Raw genomic sequence first — 20,302 nt, 5'->3', positions numbered from 1 at the left:
GAAATAATTCAATTTGATGATTACTACAGTTTATTTTATCAAGGATAAGCATAAAGGTCATAATGCTTGATTAAGAGTCATTAAGACCTGAGTTCGCAACCCATCTCTGACACTCATCATCTGTGTGACCCTGGGAAAATCACTTAATCTTAGGCAACTTCTTAGAGCCTTATCTAAATCATAGAGGTTGTGACACTCACTGATAAGAATTTCAACACTGAGAATTCTCTACTCAAAAAAATCACAGATGTTTAAAATATTTTGTTAATACTACAAACTATTAGTCTTTGCATTCCCATCTTGTTGTCAGCTTGTCATCAAATGTCACTTTTTTGCTACAGAAAAGAGAACAGTGTCTTACGTTTATAGGACAAGATTCTGAATGGAAATGTGTGTATGTGTGCTTTGAGTATGTAAAAAAAATTTTAAATCATTGTTTTGTCAGTACAATATTATTACACATATTTCAGATTTAACTATCATCAGAACCACAGGGAGTGTTTGTTAAGTGAAGTAATAGATAAATAAAGCTAGCAGTCAAGGAGAGTCAAGTACCATTGCTCCCTCTGACACTTCCTATTCATGTTACCCTGTCAAAGCCACTATACCTCTCTCAAACCCTCACTTGTAGAAAGAAAATAATACCAGCACCTATCTTCTAGAGAATAAATAAGATTTGCAAATTTTAAAGTACTATAAATATTAATTCATATTATTTTTATTAGTATTAACCAAAAATGTCAATGACATGGATGTCTCATATATATCAATCATTATAATCATTAAAACTTGGTAGAAAATCTAAATTATTAAAAAATGTGTTTTTCTATGAAAGAAAATCTTACAAATATTAAATTTTCCCTATCCCAAAATGGCTTAAATTAACCAAATTTCAGCATTTCTCATGAGAAAAATTGTATGTACTGTCAATGGAATGATTTAGATGAGGGGCTACTAACCTCTGTCCTGAGCATCTAAGACTGCACACAATTACTAGGCTTGCTCTTTAGGAAATAAGGAGATTTGCTCTTGGGCTTAAGGGAAGGGAAGAAGGATAGAGAAAAGGACGGGATGGTTAAGGATTGCCTACAAATCACTTAAGGGGAGAATAAAATGAAGTTTCTGAGGCAGGTTAAAAACCATCACCAACTTTGGTAGTATATAGAGGAAATCAGGCTGAAAATAATCTAGCAAATCATTATAAAAATTAATAACAGACACTGAGTGCCTGTTATCATTGTGTCATGCCAGTCTACAATACTCTGTCAATGTTTGTCAGTATGAAAAACTCAGAATTAGTGAATTATTAAACTGATTAATCTGTAGTAAAACTGAAATCAAAATTATATATTTTCAAAAGATAAGAAATCTCCTGAATTTTAAAAGTTTACATGAAGCATACATACCATAACCTATTTATGAACTTAAAAACAAACAAAAAAAGCCCAACCCACTATGTCCAAATTAATGAATTTATCTATTCTAATTAAAATATTATTTTTATCAGTGTGGAGAACCTCCACATAATGATGCTACAAAAAAGACTTGTCTGTAAATTAGTTTTAGAGAGTTGCCTGGAGCATTCAGACATTGACTTGCCCATGGCCACAAAGACCTAAAAACTTCCTAATATTAAAATTAAAAAAAAAAAATGAATATAAGTTGCATATGATACTCAATGATTAATTTTAACAACTATATGGTAATATTTCCTAAATAGTGAATTTATGTAATTCTTACATACCTGTGTAACTGTTCATCCTTATAGTTTCTTAGATTTATATTTGGCCACTAGAAAAAAGATAATCGATTATGTAGAAACTGTCTTTCAAACCAGCAATCCCTAAATATTTATGGAGGCATTAAAAACCAACAATCAAAAATAGGATGTGAAGCAATAAGAATTATGTACTTAAACCCATTTCATCAAATCACAAAATACTTGTCCTACCTTAAGAATGGTGCCTATGAGATTCCAATTCCATTCAAGATTCTCCTTATGATGAAGCACTTGGCTGTCTCTAAGATTAGTCATGAGAGCTTCCTCTGTGTCCTAATCCATTATAAAGAAAATGGGAAGAGAAATTATTTTGCAGCAAATTAATTAGATAGACATAAAATTAAAAACCAAATTTGCAATGCAAAACCAAAAAAGTTTATCGTTTAAGAATATAAATCAATAATAAATATCAAAATGGTATCTAAAACTATTAAAGTTGAAAATAACATTAAGAAAATGAGAAATAAGAAAATTAAAATATTTTAAAAATAAAATTATATGTCATTTGAATCAAGAAACACCAGAAGTCAAAATCACTTAAATTTAGGCTTCACATAAATACCTTCAAAACAAAAATATCTTTCTGAACTCGGAGGTATTGATCCCTTTTTTGGTGTGATGCCATCGCTTTCTGAACAATGTGATCTAAATGAAGACTATAAGGTTTAGGCCCTCGTTTCTTCATCTCATGAAAGCGTTTTAAGCAGTTCAGAGCAGCACTGGCTCGTCTAATAAAAGAAAAAAAATCTGTAGTTATTACTATGACAAAGCATAAATTTAGTTAAAGTTGTTACTATGGCAAATCAGACTATAGCTTATAGAATTCTAATGCAAGAAATAGTTAATTTAAAAATTATAGGGCCACATTTTACTTTGTATTTCTATTAAAAAGTCACTAATGTTAATTCTACAGATTTTTCCAAACAAGTAATGCAATTGGGCTACAAAATTTATTAGCAATCTTGATTCTGTCTCACACTTTCAGTCCTAAAAATGTAGAATAGTCTTGGAAGAGTACAAGGTGGTAAATGTGGAACTAAACAAGAAAGCAGACATAAAAGTGCAGCCAAAGCACAGTCATTTAAATTTTTAAAATATGGATGAGGAAAGGACAAATGAAGCTAAATTGAAATGACTCTCTAATTCCCTATGGCGAATCTATACCAAACCAACAAAAAGCCCACCTTCCCCCTTTTAACCTTAGCTCTCTTTCTCTCCTCCTGGTCCAAGTTTTAAGCATTACAACTGCAGTGATAGTACAACTTTATTTTTTAATTTTTTCTCAGTTTTGCAAACTTTGTCTATGCCTAGTTCAGTACTGAGAATTTAGAAAGCTGTGTGTATCTATAATACAATTTTGGTTTCATGTTTCCAATGTTTAAAATAATATATTTTAAAAAAATCAAATTCTCCACTACTATTTTTTTTTTGAAATTATGATTGTTGAAAATAAATTCTTTTTTTTTTTTTCTGCCAAGAATGACTCCTAAACAACTCATGGCAAGAGTAATAAAGAATCCTGATATGATTTTACTGTCATATCAACTGTATAATCAACAAGAGAAATACTATATGTTTTTGTATGTTGTTAAGGATTTTTCTTATATCCACTAAAAATTTTCATAAATACCATATTTGTGAACTTAAAATAATATAATAAAATGTACACGTGCTAAGTATCTTTAAAGGTCTTGTATAGCTAATACTTACAGTCTTTTCTCTTTAGGGATGTCAAAGGATGCTGCCATATTCATTAGCGTTGGTAAACAGTGCAAATGATGGCTATGTGAATGAGGAAGGATTGTATTTGCCTAAAAACAAATACCACATGAATATACCATAAATCCCTAAATTCTGAAATGCTGATTTCAATTCTTAAATGATCTGTAACTCTATCAGTGTGGGGGTAATTCCCTCTACTAATGCAGACTACAACTCCTCTATACCTTAAAATAATCTTTTATTATCTGTTGTAGCTGAAAAATAAAATTACCTTGCAGCCAGGCCTATAGAGAAAAGTTTCTACAAAACCATTGAGGTTATTTTTCAAACAACAGACATAGTCAGGTAAGAAGCACCTGTATCTGAAACTTTTCCAGCTTGGAAAGACCCGCCAAAGTTGTGCTCAAGAATCCAAGGTCACTTCCATGTCAAGATGAGATATCTTGAGTAGGATTTCAGTGGAGGATATATGTATATACAAATATGCATATGGAAAATATATTTATACCTAAATTACATCAAATAAATCATGTATAGCTCAATATTTATAGGTCTTATTCAATGTAGTTTTAAAAGTGACATTCAATTGAATTCAAATTTTTTATCTTCTTTAAAAACTTCTTACCTGAGTATGTGTGAGTCTGATATCATTGGGCCTAACTTATTCTAAGTCATACTCTCAAATTAAAATTTTAAACAATTCTTACAGTTTAAATAGAAATCTGAATATACATTTAATGAGAATTTGATTTGGCTTGTCTTTTGGAAAGACAATATTGGTATACCCACTGGGGAAATAAGACAAAATAATAAAAGTTTAAGGGTATATTCTTACTATAAGGAAGTCTTAGGGTCAGGTTTCAAATCTAAGTCAGACTTCAAAGCCTGTGGCTCCTTAGTGAAGTAGCAAAAATATGTAATCAATATTATAGGGGGTAAAGGAAGTCAAAATGAATTCTTTAGTTGTTCATTAATTTGCAATTACTCATATTTCACTTGCCAATATATTACAAAAAGATTATTGGACTATTTTATCTTCACCCATAAAGTATGCCTTTTTTTTTTGGCTTTTACCCATCCCTTCCAGGTATACTAATCTTATTTATTTTTACCCTTTCCCTCCCCTATTATCTTGGTTACTTTGAGTAAGTTCTATTAGTTTGTCACCTTTGTATCCTGAACATTTAACAGACAACTTACATAGTATATGTTAAATAAACTACTGTTGACTTTAAATGTCAGTCTGTTAAACTAAATTTAAATTCTAATACCAGACCATCAATAGTGGAGAGAATCAGTCTTCATGGGAGAAATAGTTTACATAAAATAGTTCCCCAGTTCAGATGTTGCTGACACAGCAAGAAAGGCAAACAAAAATTCTCCCAAACATAGACTATACATACATTTCTAGTAAAACAAGATAATTTTGTATGAATTTCTTTACACACAGTAGTAATCTGACCACAAGAGTTTTCTGCTACATATCCAACTAGGTAACAGCTACATGTGGTTTATTGGCTTTGGGAGTGGGAAGTTAGGAGAAAATTAAAGATTTGAATGGCTATGATATTGAATGGCTATGGAATATCAATCTATAAAATGAGTATAAGACTAACATCCAAATGTTTGTTAATCTAAAAAGCATGGACCATAATAATTTGTGAATTATTGGTGCAAGTCACCAATGCAGCATGTAACTCTGATTTCAAAGAATGTTTTTGAGAGCTGTTAAAGCTGAAAAATCCAACACTTTGCAGTCAATGATGACCCTCTCTGAATTTATGTAACGAAGTGCTCTGAAGGCAAACAAATCTAAAAGTCTGTCCCTGATCCCACTCTTGCAGGGGGGTTTTCCAGCTTGGTAGTCTCTGCCAAAATTTATGCTCTGCTGGCATTGTGTTTGAGAACCCAGGGATACCTCCACGATAAAAGAAGAAATAAGAAAGACTTCAGTTAAGCATATGTAGTGTGTAGGTTACTACACACTGACATAAGTATCAAGAGACATGTCCAAGAAAGATGCCCCTCCCTCCAATAATTCTAAGGAAAATTCATTCTAAATACAGCTATTCATAAAGTCATAAACTTAATTAAATAATATACTGAATTCATAAGACACTAAACTTACCATATGCAAAAGTTCTCCTAACAGGATTGTAGCTCTAATTGAAACATGGTCATCACTGCTTGTTATTACTTCAACCAAACCCTTTGGGGGGGAAAAAAAATGCTGTAATATCTCAGGCTAATTTTATCATAATTTGATGGTACATAATCTTAATTGGTCTTTTTAATCACTCTTGAGAAATACTTCTCTCATATTCTTACTGGCCCTCATTAAGTCGCAGGCAGCACATTTCATCAGTATAAACCCAGAGAAATTTTTTTAAGGCAAACATATTGAACAAAGCAATTATTTTTATTTAAAAGTTAAAGAACTAAATTTTAACTTAACTTAAAAAAAAGAATAACTAAACATTCTAATAAAAATATGAGATTTAAAATGAAATACAAGTTATAGGAGAACTGACTGTAGGGCTTCAAGCCTTTAATTTTTGTTACTCCAGTCCAAAAAAGTTATCAGACTATAGAATCATTCTGTGTAAATATGACCATATTATTACTCATTTTAAATTTCAAACTCTTTTGCTATGATTCAAGATCCTCACTATTTAATACCATTAGGTATTTTCATTATTTTCTTATACATATGTCAATTACTAAATCAAACTATTTCATAAGAAGTCCTACACTTTGCATCTTTTGTATTCTTTCATTTAGAATATCTTCCTTCTCAGTTCCTCTGTACCCCTTTACAATTTTTACATTCTTTTACAGTTCATCTCAAATGCACTCCTTCACAAAACTTATCTTGATTTCCTATGATGATTTCTCACCTTCTTGGACTTCACAGGGTAATTTGTTTGCAATTCCTTATGATGTTATTAAGGAAAATTCTGTATTATTTGTGTTTTGCAGACACCTACCAACACTATTAGTTCTTTGAAGGTAGGATTGCATATCTTATCTAGCACAGTGTGATATACAAAATAAGTATTTAATGAATGTGTGTTAAATTGAATTAATTTTTATGTCATTTATAGAGTTCTTTAAGGTAAATTAGCTCATTTGATACTTCCTTATTACAATTTTATGAATTAAACTAACAAAGAATTATTTTATTCTCACTATCTAGAAAACAAAAACCAGTCTTTTCACTCCTAATCCAGTGTTCTAATATTGGCTCTTATTTTTATACATTAAGTAAATTTTGCTGTTTTGAAGAAATCATCTTAAAAAAAAAAAAAAAATTAAATCCTGAAATATTATTTGTAATAGTTTTACTTACTTCTAAAAGTCCATTAGTAATGAAAGCAGAAAGTACCAGTGCCAAATAATTATCCATGAGGTCTGGTCTAGAAACAAATTAACACAAAAAAAATTTAAATGGATTTTCATTATTATTGTTTTAGGGAAAAACACTAATTTTAATAAAAACAACAATCTCCTGTCACTAAATTCTACCTGGATCTGGCTCGATGGGGAAGAATAGTTTTAGCTTCAGCTGCTACAAAGCCATCTGAAAGTCTCCAACAATCTTGGAATCTACTTGGATCTAAAAACAATGAAAATCAATTAAGAATAAAGAAATGTACCAACTATAGCTTTTTAAAAAAAACCCAAAAACAAAGAAAAAGGACCACCACCAAACATCCTTACTTTTGGTAATGTTCTATTGTACTCAAAAGAAATCTGGAAGATTATCAGACAAAAAGTCTGAGTCAGAGAACAGCTAAAAAAATCCATATATATATATATACATACATACATACATACATATTATATATTTTTAAGAAGTGATATATATATATATCACTTCTTAAAAACAGACATTTAATACTTAAATTAAAAAAATTACAATGGATATGTGTTTAGATAAATATTGATTATTTAGAGTTTAATAATACAGTTTGAGAACTGTGAACTTAGATCTCTTGTGTTCCTCCACTGTCTCCTTTAATCAGGATTTCATAATTAGAAAGTACCTTAGATAATATCAATTTTAAATCCTATCTTCAGGACAAAATCCTTTTATAGAATTCACCTAAAGGTTACTAAGTATCTGCCTGAATATCTTAATTGCTTAGAATTCTACCTCACAAAGCAGGCCATACCTTTTGGGGGATGGTATTAATTGTTAGGAAGCTCTTCTTTATATTAAACTTAAATATCTCTCTCTCTCTGTAATTTGTGGTAAGACACTGTGTTGCCCTTTCAAGTAAAATAAAATGAAGCAAAGTATCTTTTTTCTATTTAAAAAGTGCTGTAATGTTTAATCTTCTCACTTATGCCTACCTGCTTCTCCAGCTTCCTGCAAGTATAAACTAAATTCCACCTTATCCAGGAAGCTTTTCCTGATACCTTAATGCATTCCCTCAGTTAACTATTTCTCCTTTAGTCTGCAGATAGCTTGTTTGTACCAAGTTGTTTACATATTGTCTTCCTATTATCAGACTGTGAGCCCACAGAGAGCAAAGGCTATCTTTTTCTTAGTACTTAGCACAGAATCAAGCACTTAAATGATACTTGTTTCATTCTAAATTCTCTCAAAGCTAAATATTCAGTTTTTTTCAATAAGATAGGATATAACACATAAATAACATTGTTTCCAAGTTTTTCTCTCCAGAGAGTACATGTAGAAAGCTGGGCACACTATGATTTGTTAAATTCCCTAATAAAGATAGTATTCAGAACAGAAAACAACTAATTTAGAAATACTACTACAAAGTATTCCAAGACTAAATGAATTTGCTGTGTGACCCTGGGCAAGTCACTTAACCCCAGCCTCAAGGAAAAAAAAAAAAAAAAAGACTAAATGAATTTAACCTAAAAGCCAGATGGCATTGTTTCCTTATGTAAACTAAAAGTTTACATAAGGAAACTGTATGTATAAACTATGTAAGCTTGTAGTTACCTACAAGTAGTTACCTACCTGTGTGTGTGTGTGTGTGTGTGTGTGTGTGTATGTGTGTGAGCATGTGTTCATTTTAAAAAAAAATTAAGCTATTTTTTAAAATTTTATTTTCAATTCCAAATTTTCGCCTTTTCTCCCTGATCTTACTCATTGAAAAAAAAAGGATAAACAAACAAAAAAAAAATCAACTCAAATATGTATAGTTTTGCTCTTCAGATATTTTACCTCACCTCAAATAAATACAAGAGAAAATGAAGAAGAAAATGTTTCAATCTGCACTGGCTTCAATTGCTCTGTCTAGAGGAAAGTAGCTTTCTCCACAAGTCCTTTAGAATTGTGGCTGGTCAGTGAACTGATTAGTTACTAAAGTCTTTTAAAGTTGATTATCTTTACAATATTGTTACTGCATAAGTTGTTTTCCTGGTTCTACTCACTTTAATTCTGCATCAGTTCATCTAAGTATTCTTTGTTTTCCTCAAATCAAATCCTTTATCAATTCAGCATAATGGTATTTCATCATATTAACCTACAATAAGTTTTTTAGCCATTCCCCAATTGAGAATGCTTTCACTGTTTAATTATGTACGCCTTCACAAAAAAAGATGCCACAAATAGTTTTATACACATGGATCTTTTACTTTCTACTTTCTTTGATATCTTTGGATTATTAATCTTGTATCAAAGGGTCAAAGAATATGCACAACTTAATACATTTTGGGATATACTTCAAAATTACTTTCTTGGTCATTTTTCATATTAATTCTTTTCTAGCTACATCTTTCCCTATTTTGATTTATAAAATAGAAGTGGCAAGACTTGATTTTTATTTTCTTTATCTTTTTTCATTTCATAAATCAATTAAAACAAGTATGTTAAGGAAATATACAGAGAAAATTAAAATTCCTTAATCTCAGGTACTGATTGTGGTGCTATTAAAAATTTTTCTCTCTACAGTTTCTGGATTTATAGAAAAAACAAAAGTAATTAAGTAATTTAATTAATTAAGTAAAAAGTAATTAAGTTTTAAAATGAGTTACAGTTTTTCACTTCAATCTGATCATTCTTTCTCTTCCTAACTATAAAAAGGAATAAATCAGACATCATTATGTCCCCTCCCATCTGTGTGGGAAATAGTCATCCTCATAAACATGGGGTTAAACTAGGTTCTGGAAATCAATAATTAAGAGATCTTAAGTTTTTTTTGGCTACTAGGGAATTTTGAAGGGTACCCTAGCTATATCTGAAACAATTATAATTTAATATTAATTATGATAATACCATAAAGCAACTGCAATTTTTTTCATGTACAAATTTTGAAAGATTTCATACAAAACATTTAGATATTTAAGTAAAAATTTTAAGAATAGAATTTGTCTGTTTATCTGAGATGTGGTGTAATGAAAATAATAGAACAGATTATGATGTCTATTATTAGGAAGATTAATATTTTCTAAAGAAAAAGAATTTTAGTTATCCCTTCCACATTGTGATTTTTCCCATCACGATTTTGCTTTATCATGTGCCACTATTTAAATCTTAATTTTTTTAAAGATATGGTTTTGATATATCACATGGCAGCATAAGAAATTAAATGGGAGTTTTACAGAAGCTGCAGATGACATGCAAAATCCAATAGACAACATAGAAAAAGTTCAGTAACTTACAAATGCATAAAATGTATATTTAATATTGTGTAATACCAACTTATCTTTTTTATAATAATATTTTTAATACCACAACTCAGATTTCTTTCCTGATATTGAGGGTCTAAAAAATTTAAGTGTACTTTCCACATCAGGGAGGCATTGCACCCTACGATGTGGAAGGGATAACTGAACAATTATAAAACAACAGTTTCTAGCAGGATAAAGATGAGTCAATCAATCAATGACTACATCTTGTTCTCAATACCTACCTACACTGAGCAGTGCTTCAATGAACTCTTCAGTCACAACAGGTAGAGGCAGACGAAATATATCATAAAGAACTTCAAGTAGACCCCTCTGTAAGTATTAAAAGATAATCTCGTGATATAGACGGTAGGAATATTTTCCAGAAGAGGAAAATGAGGCTTAGAAGAGTTAAATTCCTTGCCCACTCACCCAGTTAGAAAGCATAAAACCTGGGACCCAAGACATCTGATTTCAAGTCTAATGCCCTCTCTCCAACACTATGTGTAAATCCTTATTTAACAAGAGATGTATATGTACCTTTGTTGATTTTTAAATCTCTGGGATATTCTTGCTAAAAGAAAATTATAAAAACCATTGGTCCTATATATAGTTTTTATTTGAGAAGAAAAGCAGAACAGTGAAACCAAAGGGAGAGGTGATAGTAGAAAAACTGCAATGATGCAATGAAGCTTACTCTTCTAATGTAGACCAAAACCTTTAGTACAACATCCAGTCTTAGGTGGTTTGGACACTGAGAATGATCTGATGATAAAAATAATGAGAAAACTACTGTGTCAAATATAGAACTTAATCCAAGACTTCCTTAAAGCCAAGATTACCTCTCTTTCTACTATGCGCTATATTCTCTTGAACTCACTCTTCCTTTCTATTTGCCTATATTCTTTTGCCTCAGTTTTTTTGTTCTTTACAGTTACTAACTCTATTTCTATTCATCTCCAACCCAACATGCTTTGCTCTTTCTTGCTTCAATCAAAAGAATAAGAAGGAAAACATATTTAAAATATTTACAAAATTTGTAAATAAAAAAATTGGGGGGGGGGAAAGCACTACAATCAAGACTTGTCTTTTCCTTGCTCTAAAAATTTCTTATCATTTTAGAAATCCATCTGAGGGTTCTGACAGGTTAAGTAATTGTCTATCTTCTTATAGAGCTGGAATGAACCAGTGGCAAAAACATTCACTGAGTGCTCCCAAATGCCTCTTATTATGTTTATGTGTGTCCTATGATTTGAGTGTGCCTTGTAATTCAGTATATTTTTACTAATCTTAATTAAAAAAAAAAAAATCAGAAATACTAATAGTATTTTTGATAATGGCACTTTCCAATAGGACATTTTTCTTTAAAGGAATAAACAAGCAAATAAAACTGGATGGAACAGTGAATAAAGTGCCAGACTTGTAATCAAGAAGATCTGAGTTCAAATCAGGCCTTAGACCCTAGGTGTGACCCTGGGCATTTTTATTTAACCCTGTTTGCCCCAATTTTTTTTCTTATCTGTAAAACTGAGCTAGAGAAGGAAATGACAAATCACTCCTGTATCTTTGCCAAGAAAACCCAAAATGGGTCATAAAGAGATGGACATGACAAAAAAAATAACAACAAATGTGTTGATACATGTGACAAAATACTAACCGTATATATAGGAGTACAAAATGTATAAACACCAAACCATAGGACCTTAGCAGTGGGAAGGGCCTAAGCAATGACCTAGTTCTATCCTATCTTTTTAAAAGATGAGGAAAATAGGTCTATCAGGGTCATTTGCTTTCTCAGGATCATGTAACTAGTAAATAAAACCTAAAACTGGAAAACAGCTATCCTGATTTCCACCCTTTTGTTTTCTACTACACTAAAACGTATAAGAAATACTATCCTTATTTTCAGAGTCTCTATTTTGACTGAAGGGGGGTACAAGGAACCATGTATTTGGATTTAGAATCCAAAGACTTGAGTTTATATATCCTACCTGTCTTTTAATACAGGTTGGCCTTTAGCAGGAGCTCAGAAAAGAGCTTTTGTTTCCCTATCTGTCAAGAAGAGAGGTGTGGCTAAAATGTCAAGAAAAAACAACCACTCAAAGCATGTTACCTACCCGTATTTCCATATTTGGTATACAAAGTACCCCAATTAGAGACTGGATCCCAGAGTTGCCAGGCTTACATAAACTAATTATACCTGTAAGAAAAGAAACATTAATACCTACTGCAATCAAATACTTCAATAAACAAGAAAGATCTGTAAAAATTTAGCTATAGTCAAAATTTAAATATCATAGTAGTATAAATTAACATTTTTTCAGTGATTACAAATAACTTCTGTATTGAATAAGATTATAAAATTATTTTAATTTTCTTATTGTTTTCAAACTCAAATATATACAGATATAGATATATATGTTAAATGCTTAATTATTATGGTCACTGTTAAACGATTTTCTGAGGGAATAAAAATCACAAAGAGAACAGAAAGCTCCTCTCCTTTCTTTTTAAGTGTACTTTTATTTATTTTTGTTTAGTAATTCTCAATTAAATTTTTAACTTTTTAAAATAGAAGAAACAGAAAATATCAATAAAAACCTATCACCAGAGTACCCTATGTAATCTTAAAGGACCCTTAAGTGTCTCAGTCATCATATAACACATATTATTTGTAAGAGCAAAAAAAAAAAAAAAAAAAAAAAAAAAAAGTAAGCATAATTGATCAGTACATTGAAAAAGTCTGAAAACATGCAATATCTAAGACCTGTGGACCTTCCACCTCCCAAAGGGTAGAGTTCAGGGAGTTCTCCTATTTCTTTATTAAAGTCCCACTTGATCTTAATACTTTTCTTACATCTACTTTTGACTTTTTGGTCTCATTGTTCTTTTCATTTTCATTTCTGTTAACTTCACTTTGCATCTATTTAAATAGATCTTTCCATGCTTTACAGTATTCATCACATATAAAATTTCTTACAGCACAGTAAGATTCTATTACTTTACTGGGAGTAATATTCTATTACTTTGCTTACTGCCACAATTTGCTTAGCCATTCACTAATTGATGGGCATCTACTTTATTTCCAATTCTTAACTGACACAAAAATTGCTGCTATAAATATTTTGAATGTCTAGAGATTTTTTTCTTATCAATGGCTTCCTTGGGGTATACATATATTAATAGAATCTCTGGTTTAAAGGACATGGACATTTTAGTAACTTTATTTGTTTATGATTATATTCCAAACTGCTTTCCAAAATGGTTATACCATTTCACAGCTCCACCAACAATGTATTATTATTTTGCCTAAATTTCTACAACCCTTCCAATATAGTTGTCATTTTTGCACGTGAAGGGAAACCTTAGAGATTGTTTTGATTTGTGAATACTTTTCATTTCCTTTATTGAGATTGTCTTTTTATATATATTGTTTAAGTAACTCCTATCATTGAAATCTGATTTGAAGATTTTCCCCCCATTCATTCACTTTCATGCTTGACCTAATTGCCACCAGTCTCCTTTTAATAGACCCAAAATATTAATGCTATCTAGAATCTGAATGAGAAAATTAAGCTCAGCACTTGTCTTTAAATGGGGAAGGAAATGAGGGAGTCATATGTAACAAGAAGATTCTAAAATTTGATAAGGAATTTTTAAGTCATAATTCTTGAGGGGAGAGAGAAGGAACTTACCTGCCCATGATCGGAATGTTGCTACTATTCCCATTTTACTAGCTAGGAACCGTGCTTCTCGGTCTTCTCTATTAAGAAACAGAATATTTAGGAATCAAGTGGTGAAAATGGTAAAGTTTAAAGCTTCTGAGTATGACACACAGAAATATATATATATATATATATTTATTTTTTTTTTGGGGGGGGGGAAGGTACCCAGACTTGTGATTCCATCAGTCTCCTCTGTAGATTTATCTTCCATACAGTACTCTCTTTATGTAGAGTACTTATGATTCTGTTCTGGGCTCTCCTTTTTATCAAGGTGATCTTATCACGTCTTATTGATTCAGTGATCATCTGTATGAAAACTACAATCTGCTGCCAAAATCTAAATATCTGTAGAATATCTCTCTTTTGAAACTGATTCCCATAACACCAATTTCTAGATATTTCACAGGCATCACAAACTCAACTTATATAAACTTACCTTTTTCATTTCTCTATTTCTGTTGAAGGTACCACCAGTTGTCTGGTCACCCAGATTCCCTACTTAGGGATCATTCTCAACTTTTTCTTTCCCCTTTGCCCCTCATATCTAACCAGTTGCCAAGTTTTATTGATTCTACTTTTTTAACATTTCCTGAATCCATCACTTTTTTTCTCTCCTTCCACAACTATCCTATTCCTCAACCCTCATCACCCGCCTTCTAGAATTCATAGCTTCCTAATAAGTATTTCTGCATAGTCTATCTCCACTCCAATCCATTCTCGTGGTGCTATGTTCGTTTACCTCACTTTTACTACTTGAACCTGAGAGCTCCATTCCAAGCTCAACTCATGCTTGCTCCAAAAAAAGCTTATTCCCAGGCTGTCAGTCAATTTTCACCCAGTGACAGGGTACATATATATTGCATGTATCTGTGAACATGTTGCATCCCTCCAGTAATATTTAAGTGCCCTGATGGTGGTGATTTTTTCACTTTTGTATTGCTATCATATTTTGTTGAAAAGAAACTCATTTTGAGAAAATTAACATACTCTCTCTCATCTTTAAAGAGTTCCCAGAGAACTAAAAGGTTAAGGGGCTTGCTGAAGTCACACACGTCACTGATGACAGTCACTTTTACAGGAGGCCATTTCTGGTCCCCTGTACCTTCACCACAAGGTGACCTCATATATGCTTTGTACTGCTTTTGTACATTGTTCCATCCCTAGATGTAAAATAAGCTCTTTAAGGACAAGGACTGTTTCACTTTTGTCTTTGGATTTGCAGGGTCTAACAGTTCCTAGCACATAGTAAGTACATAATAAATGTCTGCTAATTAAGGGAGATATTTGAACCTAAGTCTTCCTGACTTGAAACAAATATTTACTCTGTTAAAGCAATCTTTATTTGCTTTCCCAACCCTGGTTTTTCTTTTACTCTCAATCCTTTATTTTTTAAAATAAATCATACAAATCAAATATGTAAAGTTATTCCCATTTTGCCCCATATTCATCAATAAAAAAAGAAACTAAGATTTATAATTCCTAAAGCTTTAATGCCCTCAATTAGAGATCTAATATTTGAATACCTTAATAACAATAACTTCATGTTACATTTCTATTTTAAAAAATTTAGTTTAAAAAGGGTACAGAGTCCATTATAAGACTTTTAAATTTCAGGAGAATCCAAAATATTCCTGACAATATGAACTTTGAAAATTTAAAAATAAAATAAAAAAACATGCTGTGAATTTTCAATTATTAGAAGATATCTAGTACTTACTTGAGCTGTCCTTCTGCTGTGTCTGGATTATGCCTATAGTGAAAATCTGTATATGGTGCTAAGATTCTCTAAAAATGAATAAGAGCATTTGTTATAGTCATATTATATTTATAACCAATAAGCTACATTCACTTTCACTTCTTCAATTATATTCCAAGAGAATTTGTTTAAATATTTAAACTAGGGCAATAGTAATAAGTTAAAGCCACTGCTAAACAAAGAATAATTCTGGGGGAAAATTTATTTTTTAAAAAAATTTTAAACTAGGACTTTTTTATTTAAAAGGGAACACAAAAAGTGTAGATAGCAACATTCAAGACAGGTTGAACAAAGAGAGAAATCCAGATAAAATGAATGTATATGCTAATCAAGTTTGTGTCTATCAAGATTAAAAATACACCTTCTACTGAAAGGAGACCAATGTTTTGAATAAAAGACTGAGTCAGTATTATTGAATTTTTAGGATCACAAAACTATTGATACAGATATAGAAGGAATATTCAGAGTCATGTAGTCTAAGATTTTTACTTTGTAAATGAGAAAACTGAGACTGAGTCAAGTGACTTAATAAAAAGTCATATAGGTAAATAAAAATAACAGGGCTAAGTTTTGAACCCAAATCTTTCCATTCAGATAAGGATATTCTTTCCACTTAGCACACTGGTTTTTTTTGAGGCTGGGATTAAGTGACTTGCCCAAGGTCACACAGCTAGGAAGTGTTAAGGGTCTGAGACCAGATTTGAACTCTGGTCCTCCTGAATTCAAGGCTGGTGCTCTATCCACTGTACCACCTAGCTGCCCTGGACACTGTTAATATGTAAGGAAAGAAGTGAATTTTTGTAGATAGTGAGAATCATCTATGTGTTAGGGTAAATTGTTCTAGTTTCAGTAGTGTTAAGAAATAAGAACTCATATCTACTCATTTTTATTTCCATGTTTTCCTCCCTTTGGAAGGGGACGAATTTACTATTTCTTTCTTCATTATCATTCTTCTCTACTTCAGATTCAAATGGTCTCATAAGAAGCTTCCCCTTCCCTCCCAAAATAGAAGCAAATCTATCCAAAGGTAAAAAAATTACTGTAAACTTAACACATTGATAACCTGTGGCCTAACTATGTACAAATAATTAAACAGCTTACTACCTATCCAATTTCAAAATTAAATCTTGTTCCAAATAAGATTTTTTTAAAATTTCACTTGTAAAACATCACAGATTTTAGTTTACAACCAGAGGATTCCTTTAAACAATGAATGCATAATTTGCTTTTTAAGGAGAATGGCTGTGATTCAGCATATAAGGTGGGGAATCAGAGGGCCTTGAGTTTAAATACTGGTTCTTCTACTTCCTGCATATAGAAAACTTGGGCTAGCAACAAACCAAGTCCTTTGTAGATCTAAATCTAGAATTTTGTAATCCTATTAATTCATGATAAAAAGCTAATAACTTCAGTTTCATAAACTCAAAAGAAATCAAAATATCCAAAGATATCCAATAGTCATGCTGAATTAACAAATTTAATATAATCAGGATATCAGATTAATCCAACAATATTGTCATATATAAGATCCTTCATTAGGGCTAGGGATCACCAGTGATTATTTGAAAATTGATCAACACTGTTGTTTTTATCATTTTAACCATCCTCTACTAATCAGTTAGTCACTCTTTGATTGTGCCTCTAATTTAAATTAAAGGATCTAGAATATAGTAAATGATAAAAATATGTATATACAAAAGTAAGCATCATAGTCTACTTTGTTTCACCTTTGCTTTAACCTTATCTACTTGAACTCAGGACTTAGAGTAAATACTCCACATAATTGAACTGTTTCAGATGAACTGGGAGAAAGCCTAGCTAAATTAATGAAAAACAAATACAGCTAATAAAAAATTTACTGCTTTAGCTGCTAACAAAGGATTTCATAATGGAAGTCTTCTTAATCTGCCTTAGTAAATTTATAAATGGGATTATTTAGTCCTTTTTTCATAGAAAGAATCATGTTAACCTTCAGATCAATACAAGTTGAAATGATATAAATTCCTAAGATGAAGACAAAATGAACAGGGTTTAATTATACAATAAATATTAGTGAGTATGACAAATTTCTGAAAAATTGTGTTCTGAAAAATTTCAAATTAACGTCAATGTAAAAAATTGAAAAAAAGGAAAATTGTGTACCTCTAATTCTACATCTGCTCGAACATACTGTCGGGTCTTTGGATGATTTAGAAGGTGCAAAACTGTAGTAATAAGGGCCTCATTTATTCGACTCAATTGGCAATCAATCACATTTTTTAGGATGGTACTTAGTCCACCTCGGAGAGCCACCACCTCCGGATTCTGAAGTGCTAAAGGAAAAGAAATAAAACTTTTAAGTAAAATAAAACATAAATTGTACTAGAAAAAAAAAACCTCTCAAGGTATGTAATTATAATTATACAGAGTATGTAAAACAAGATGGGTGATTTAAAAACAAAGACCTTTTTGCTTAGTGAAACTAAAGTGGATTGCACATAAATTTATAAAGATTATGTGAAACTTGTAAATTACAATTTGAATATTCAATAATAAAATTAATATTCATGTGAGACAACAAAAGACATTTTAGACAAAAATGGCAATTATTTTCCTTCAATACATGATCTAAGATTTAATAAATCATTACATATGAGGTGTGACTATAAAGTAATGCTAGTGATTTAACATACCAGAGGTTTGTTACAAATCAAAGAGGTTTTGTCCCCTTCAAAATCATTACCTTGGAAGGCTATACATTTATTCCAATGCTGCAGGCCACTGCTCAAAGCATTTTTAACTCCTCTTTTGGAATTGCCTTCAGAGCCTTCATCACATTCTTTTGAATATTTTCAATGGTGACAAATTTTCATCCTTTTGGGGTGGATTTGATTTTTGGAAACAGCCAAGAGTCACTTGGAGCCATGTCTGGTAAATAAGGTGGGTGGATTAAGCTGAGTAATACTTTTTGGGGGTCAAAATCTTTTGTCACAGAAAATTTGCTGTAAATCAGAATATAGTCATGGTGAAGAGGCCAATCACTGAGCCACAATTCACCCCTCATACACTGCAAAGAATTTGTGAAAAGTTTCAATATTTCTACATGAAACTTTCAATAACTGATGCTGTCATAATGAACAATGCTTTATAATATGTCTCAAGCATTTTCCAAAACGTAGTAATGTTTGTTCTAGGTTATATTACATTAGCCCTTCCATTGTTCTGTGAACTTCCACAGTAGGAACACATTTGTGAATAGAGGGAGTAAAAAGTATTCAGGTTAAGATGACTTAATTAAATATACCTTAGACACATTTATATTTGCACAGAAGGCAGCAAATTTTTAGAAATAACAGATAAAATATTTTAGCCACTTAATTCTAGTTCTGAGAGGGCAGAAGAGAAGAAGAAAAAGAAAAATCCATCCTGTTTTAAATTTCAATTTAATCTGGAGAAGCATGATATTAGAATACATAGTTCTGGAAAAATTACTCAAAAAAGGAAGAAACTTAGTTGCCTCTAGTTCTAATAACTTATGTAAGTGACCAAGTCTCAGCAATGCTTAGTCATCAATATGAATTTTAACAGAAAAAGAAAAAGAGACTGATGTACAAAATAAGCATTAAATCATACCTGTACTAATTCTATAAAATATTCAATTGACAAAGGATTATATAGGACCAGAGATCTAGAATTCAAAGAGATCGATGAACCAGTCCAACCAGTCTCTTTTTATAGTAGAGAAAACTTAAACTCAGCAAGGTTTGAATTTAAGTCATCTGACTCCCAAAATCAACTTTCTCTCTACTGTACCTCACAACCTCCTTAGATGCCCTTCAAAAGGAATACCATGTGAGTAAATATTAAATGATACCACTTAGAATTTATATCTTATTATACAACTTTCAATGGGATATCACACAGCTCATTTCATTCTATCCTTACGTGAACTCTTATGATGAAGGCAAGACAGTATAATCTACATTTTTTAATAAATGAAGAAATCCAGATTGAGAGTATATACTTTGACCCAGGAGACATAGATGATTTAGTAACAGTAATCAGGACTAATACCTAGATACTCTGGTCTTCTGCTTGAGATGACATTACCTCTTTAAAAAGTGATCAAGAGCATATAATTTCTATTGTAAAAAAAAAAAAGTTAATATTTTGAACTTTATGTCTAAAAATTATTTCTATGAATTAGTCAAACTCTCCTGATACTGATTAGAAAAGTTGGCATATCATTCCTTTCCCTCATGAAATATTGAGTCACAAATGATTTGTTATTCAAAAAAGTGGAGCTAAGGTTTATAGAAGCTCACATGTCATTAAAAGAACTATAAATAACAAATTGAGCAAATGGTTTTAGATAAAAGCCTAATAACATATAATCCATTTGTCAAAGTGGGTAAAATCAATATTTTCATATATGTGTGATCCTGTAATTTAGCATAACATATAGCAAGGCTATACAAGGCAAGCAATACACAGCAATGCAAAAAACCAAAATTTTCATTTATGGCTGATATGCTGACAATCTTGGATCTCAGGAAAATTGGTTATTTCCACAGTAGATTTTGATGCTTTGTTTCTGGGTCATACCAAAAAGACATATGATCAGCAGTTATTAACTTCCTTTAAAATAAGTTATTTTATTTAACTTTCCTTAAAAGAATAAAGTGAGTCCAATCT

At 31.1% G+C, this 20,302-nt stretch overlaps 1 protein-coding gene across 5 annotated transcripts in view; it reads right to left on the bottom strand.

Annotated features, from left to right (window-relative positions):
- The window catches only part of RICTOR (RPTOR independent companion of MTOR complex 2), a 129,587-nt gene that overhangs the window by 36,512 nt on the left and 72,773 nt on the right, over positions 1–20,302 (bottom strand). For all 5 annotated transcript variants that reach the window (XM_074282616.1, XM_074282617.1, XM_074282620.1 and 2 more), the window contains exons 8-19: positions 17,771–17,940; positions 15,590–15,657; positions 13,843–13,910; positions 12,265–12,347; positions 10,393–10,480; positions 7,028–7,118; positions 6,852–6,918; positions 5,631–5,711; positions 3,491–3,591; positions 2,343–2,508; positions 1,952–2,053; positions 1,745–1,791 (exon numbers count right to left, since the gene is read on the bottom strand). In XM_074282616.1, the coding sequence (XP_074138717.1) occupies positions 1,745–1,791; positions 1,952–2,053; positions 2,343–2,508; positions 3,491–3,591; positions 5,631–5,711; positions 6,852–6,918; positions 7,028–7,118; positions 10,393–10,480; positions 12,265–12,347; positions 13,843–13,910; positions 15,590–15,657; positions 17,771–17,940 (1,132 nt within the window). The remainder of the gene's footprint in view (positions 1–1,744; positions 1,792–1,951; positions 2,054–2,342; positions 2,509–3,490; positions 3,592–5,630; positions 5,712–6,851; positions 6,919–7,027; positions 7,119–10,392; positions 10,481–12,264; positions 12,348–13,842; positions 13,911–15,589; positions 15,658–17,770; positions 17,941–20,302) is intronic.

Source organism: Sminthopsis crassicaudata, chromosome 1 (assembly GCF_048593235.1).
Source record: "Sminthopsis crassicaudata isolate SCR6 chromosome 1, ASM4859323v1, whole genome shotgun sequence".
Taxonomy (NCBI): domain Eukaryota; kingdom Metazoa; phylum Chordata; class Mammalia; order Dasyuromorphia; family Dasyuridae; genus Sminthopsis; species Sminthopsis crassicaudata.
Note: the sequence above shows the minus strand (reverse complement) of the source record. Positions and strands in the feature narration are given on the sequence as shown.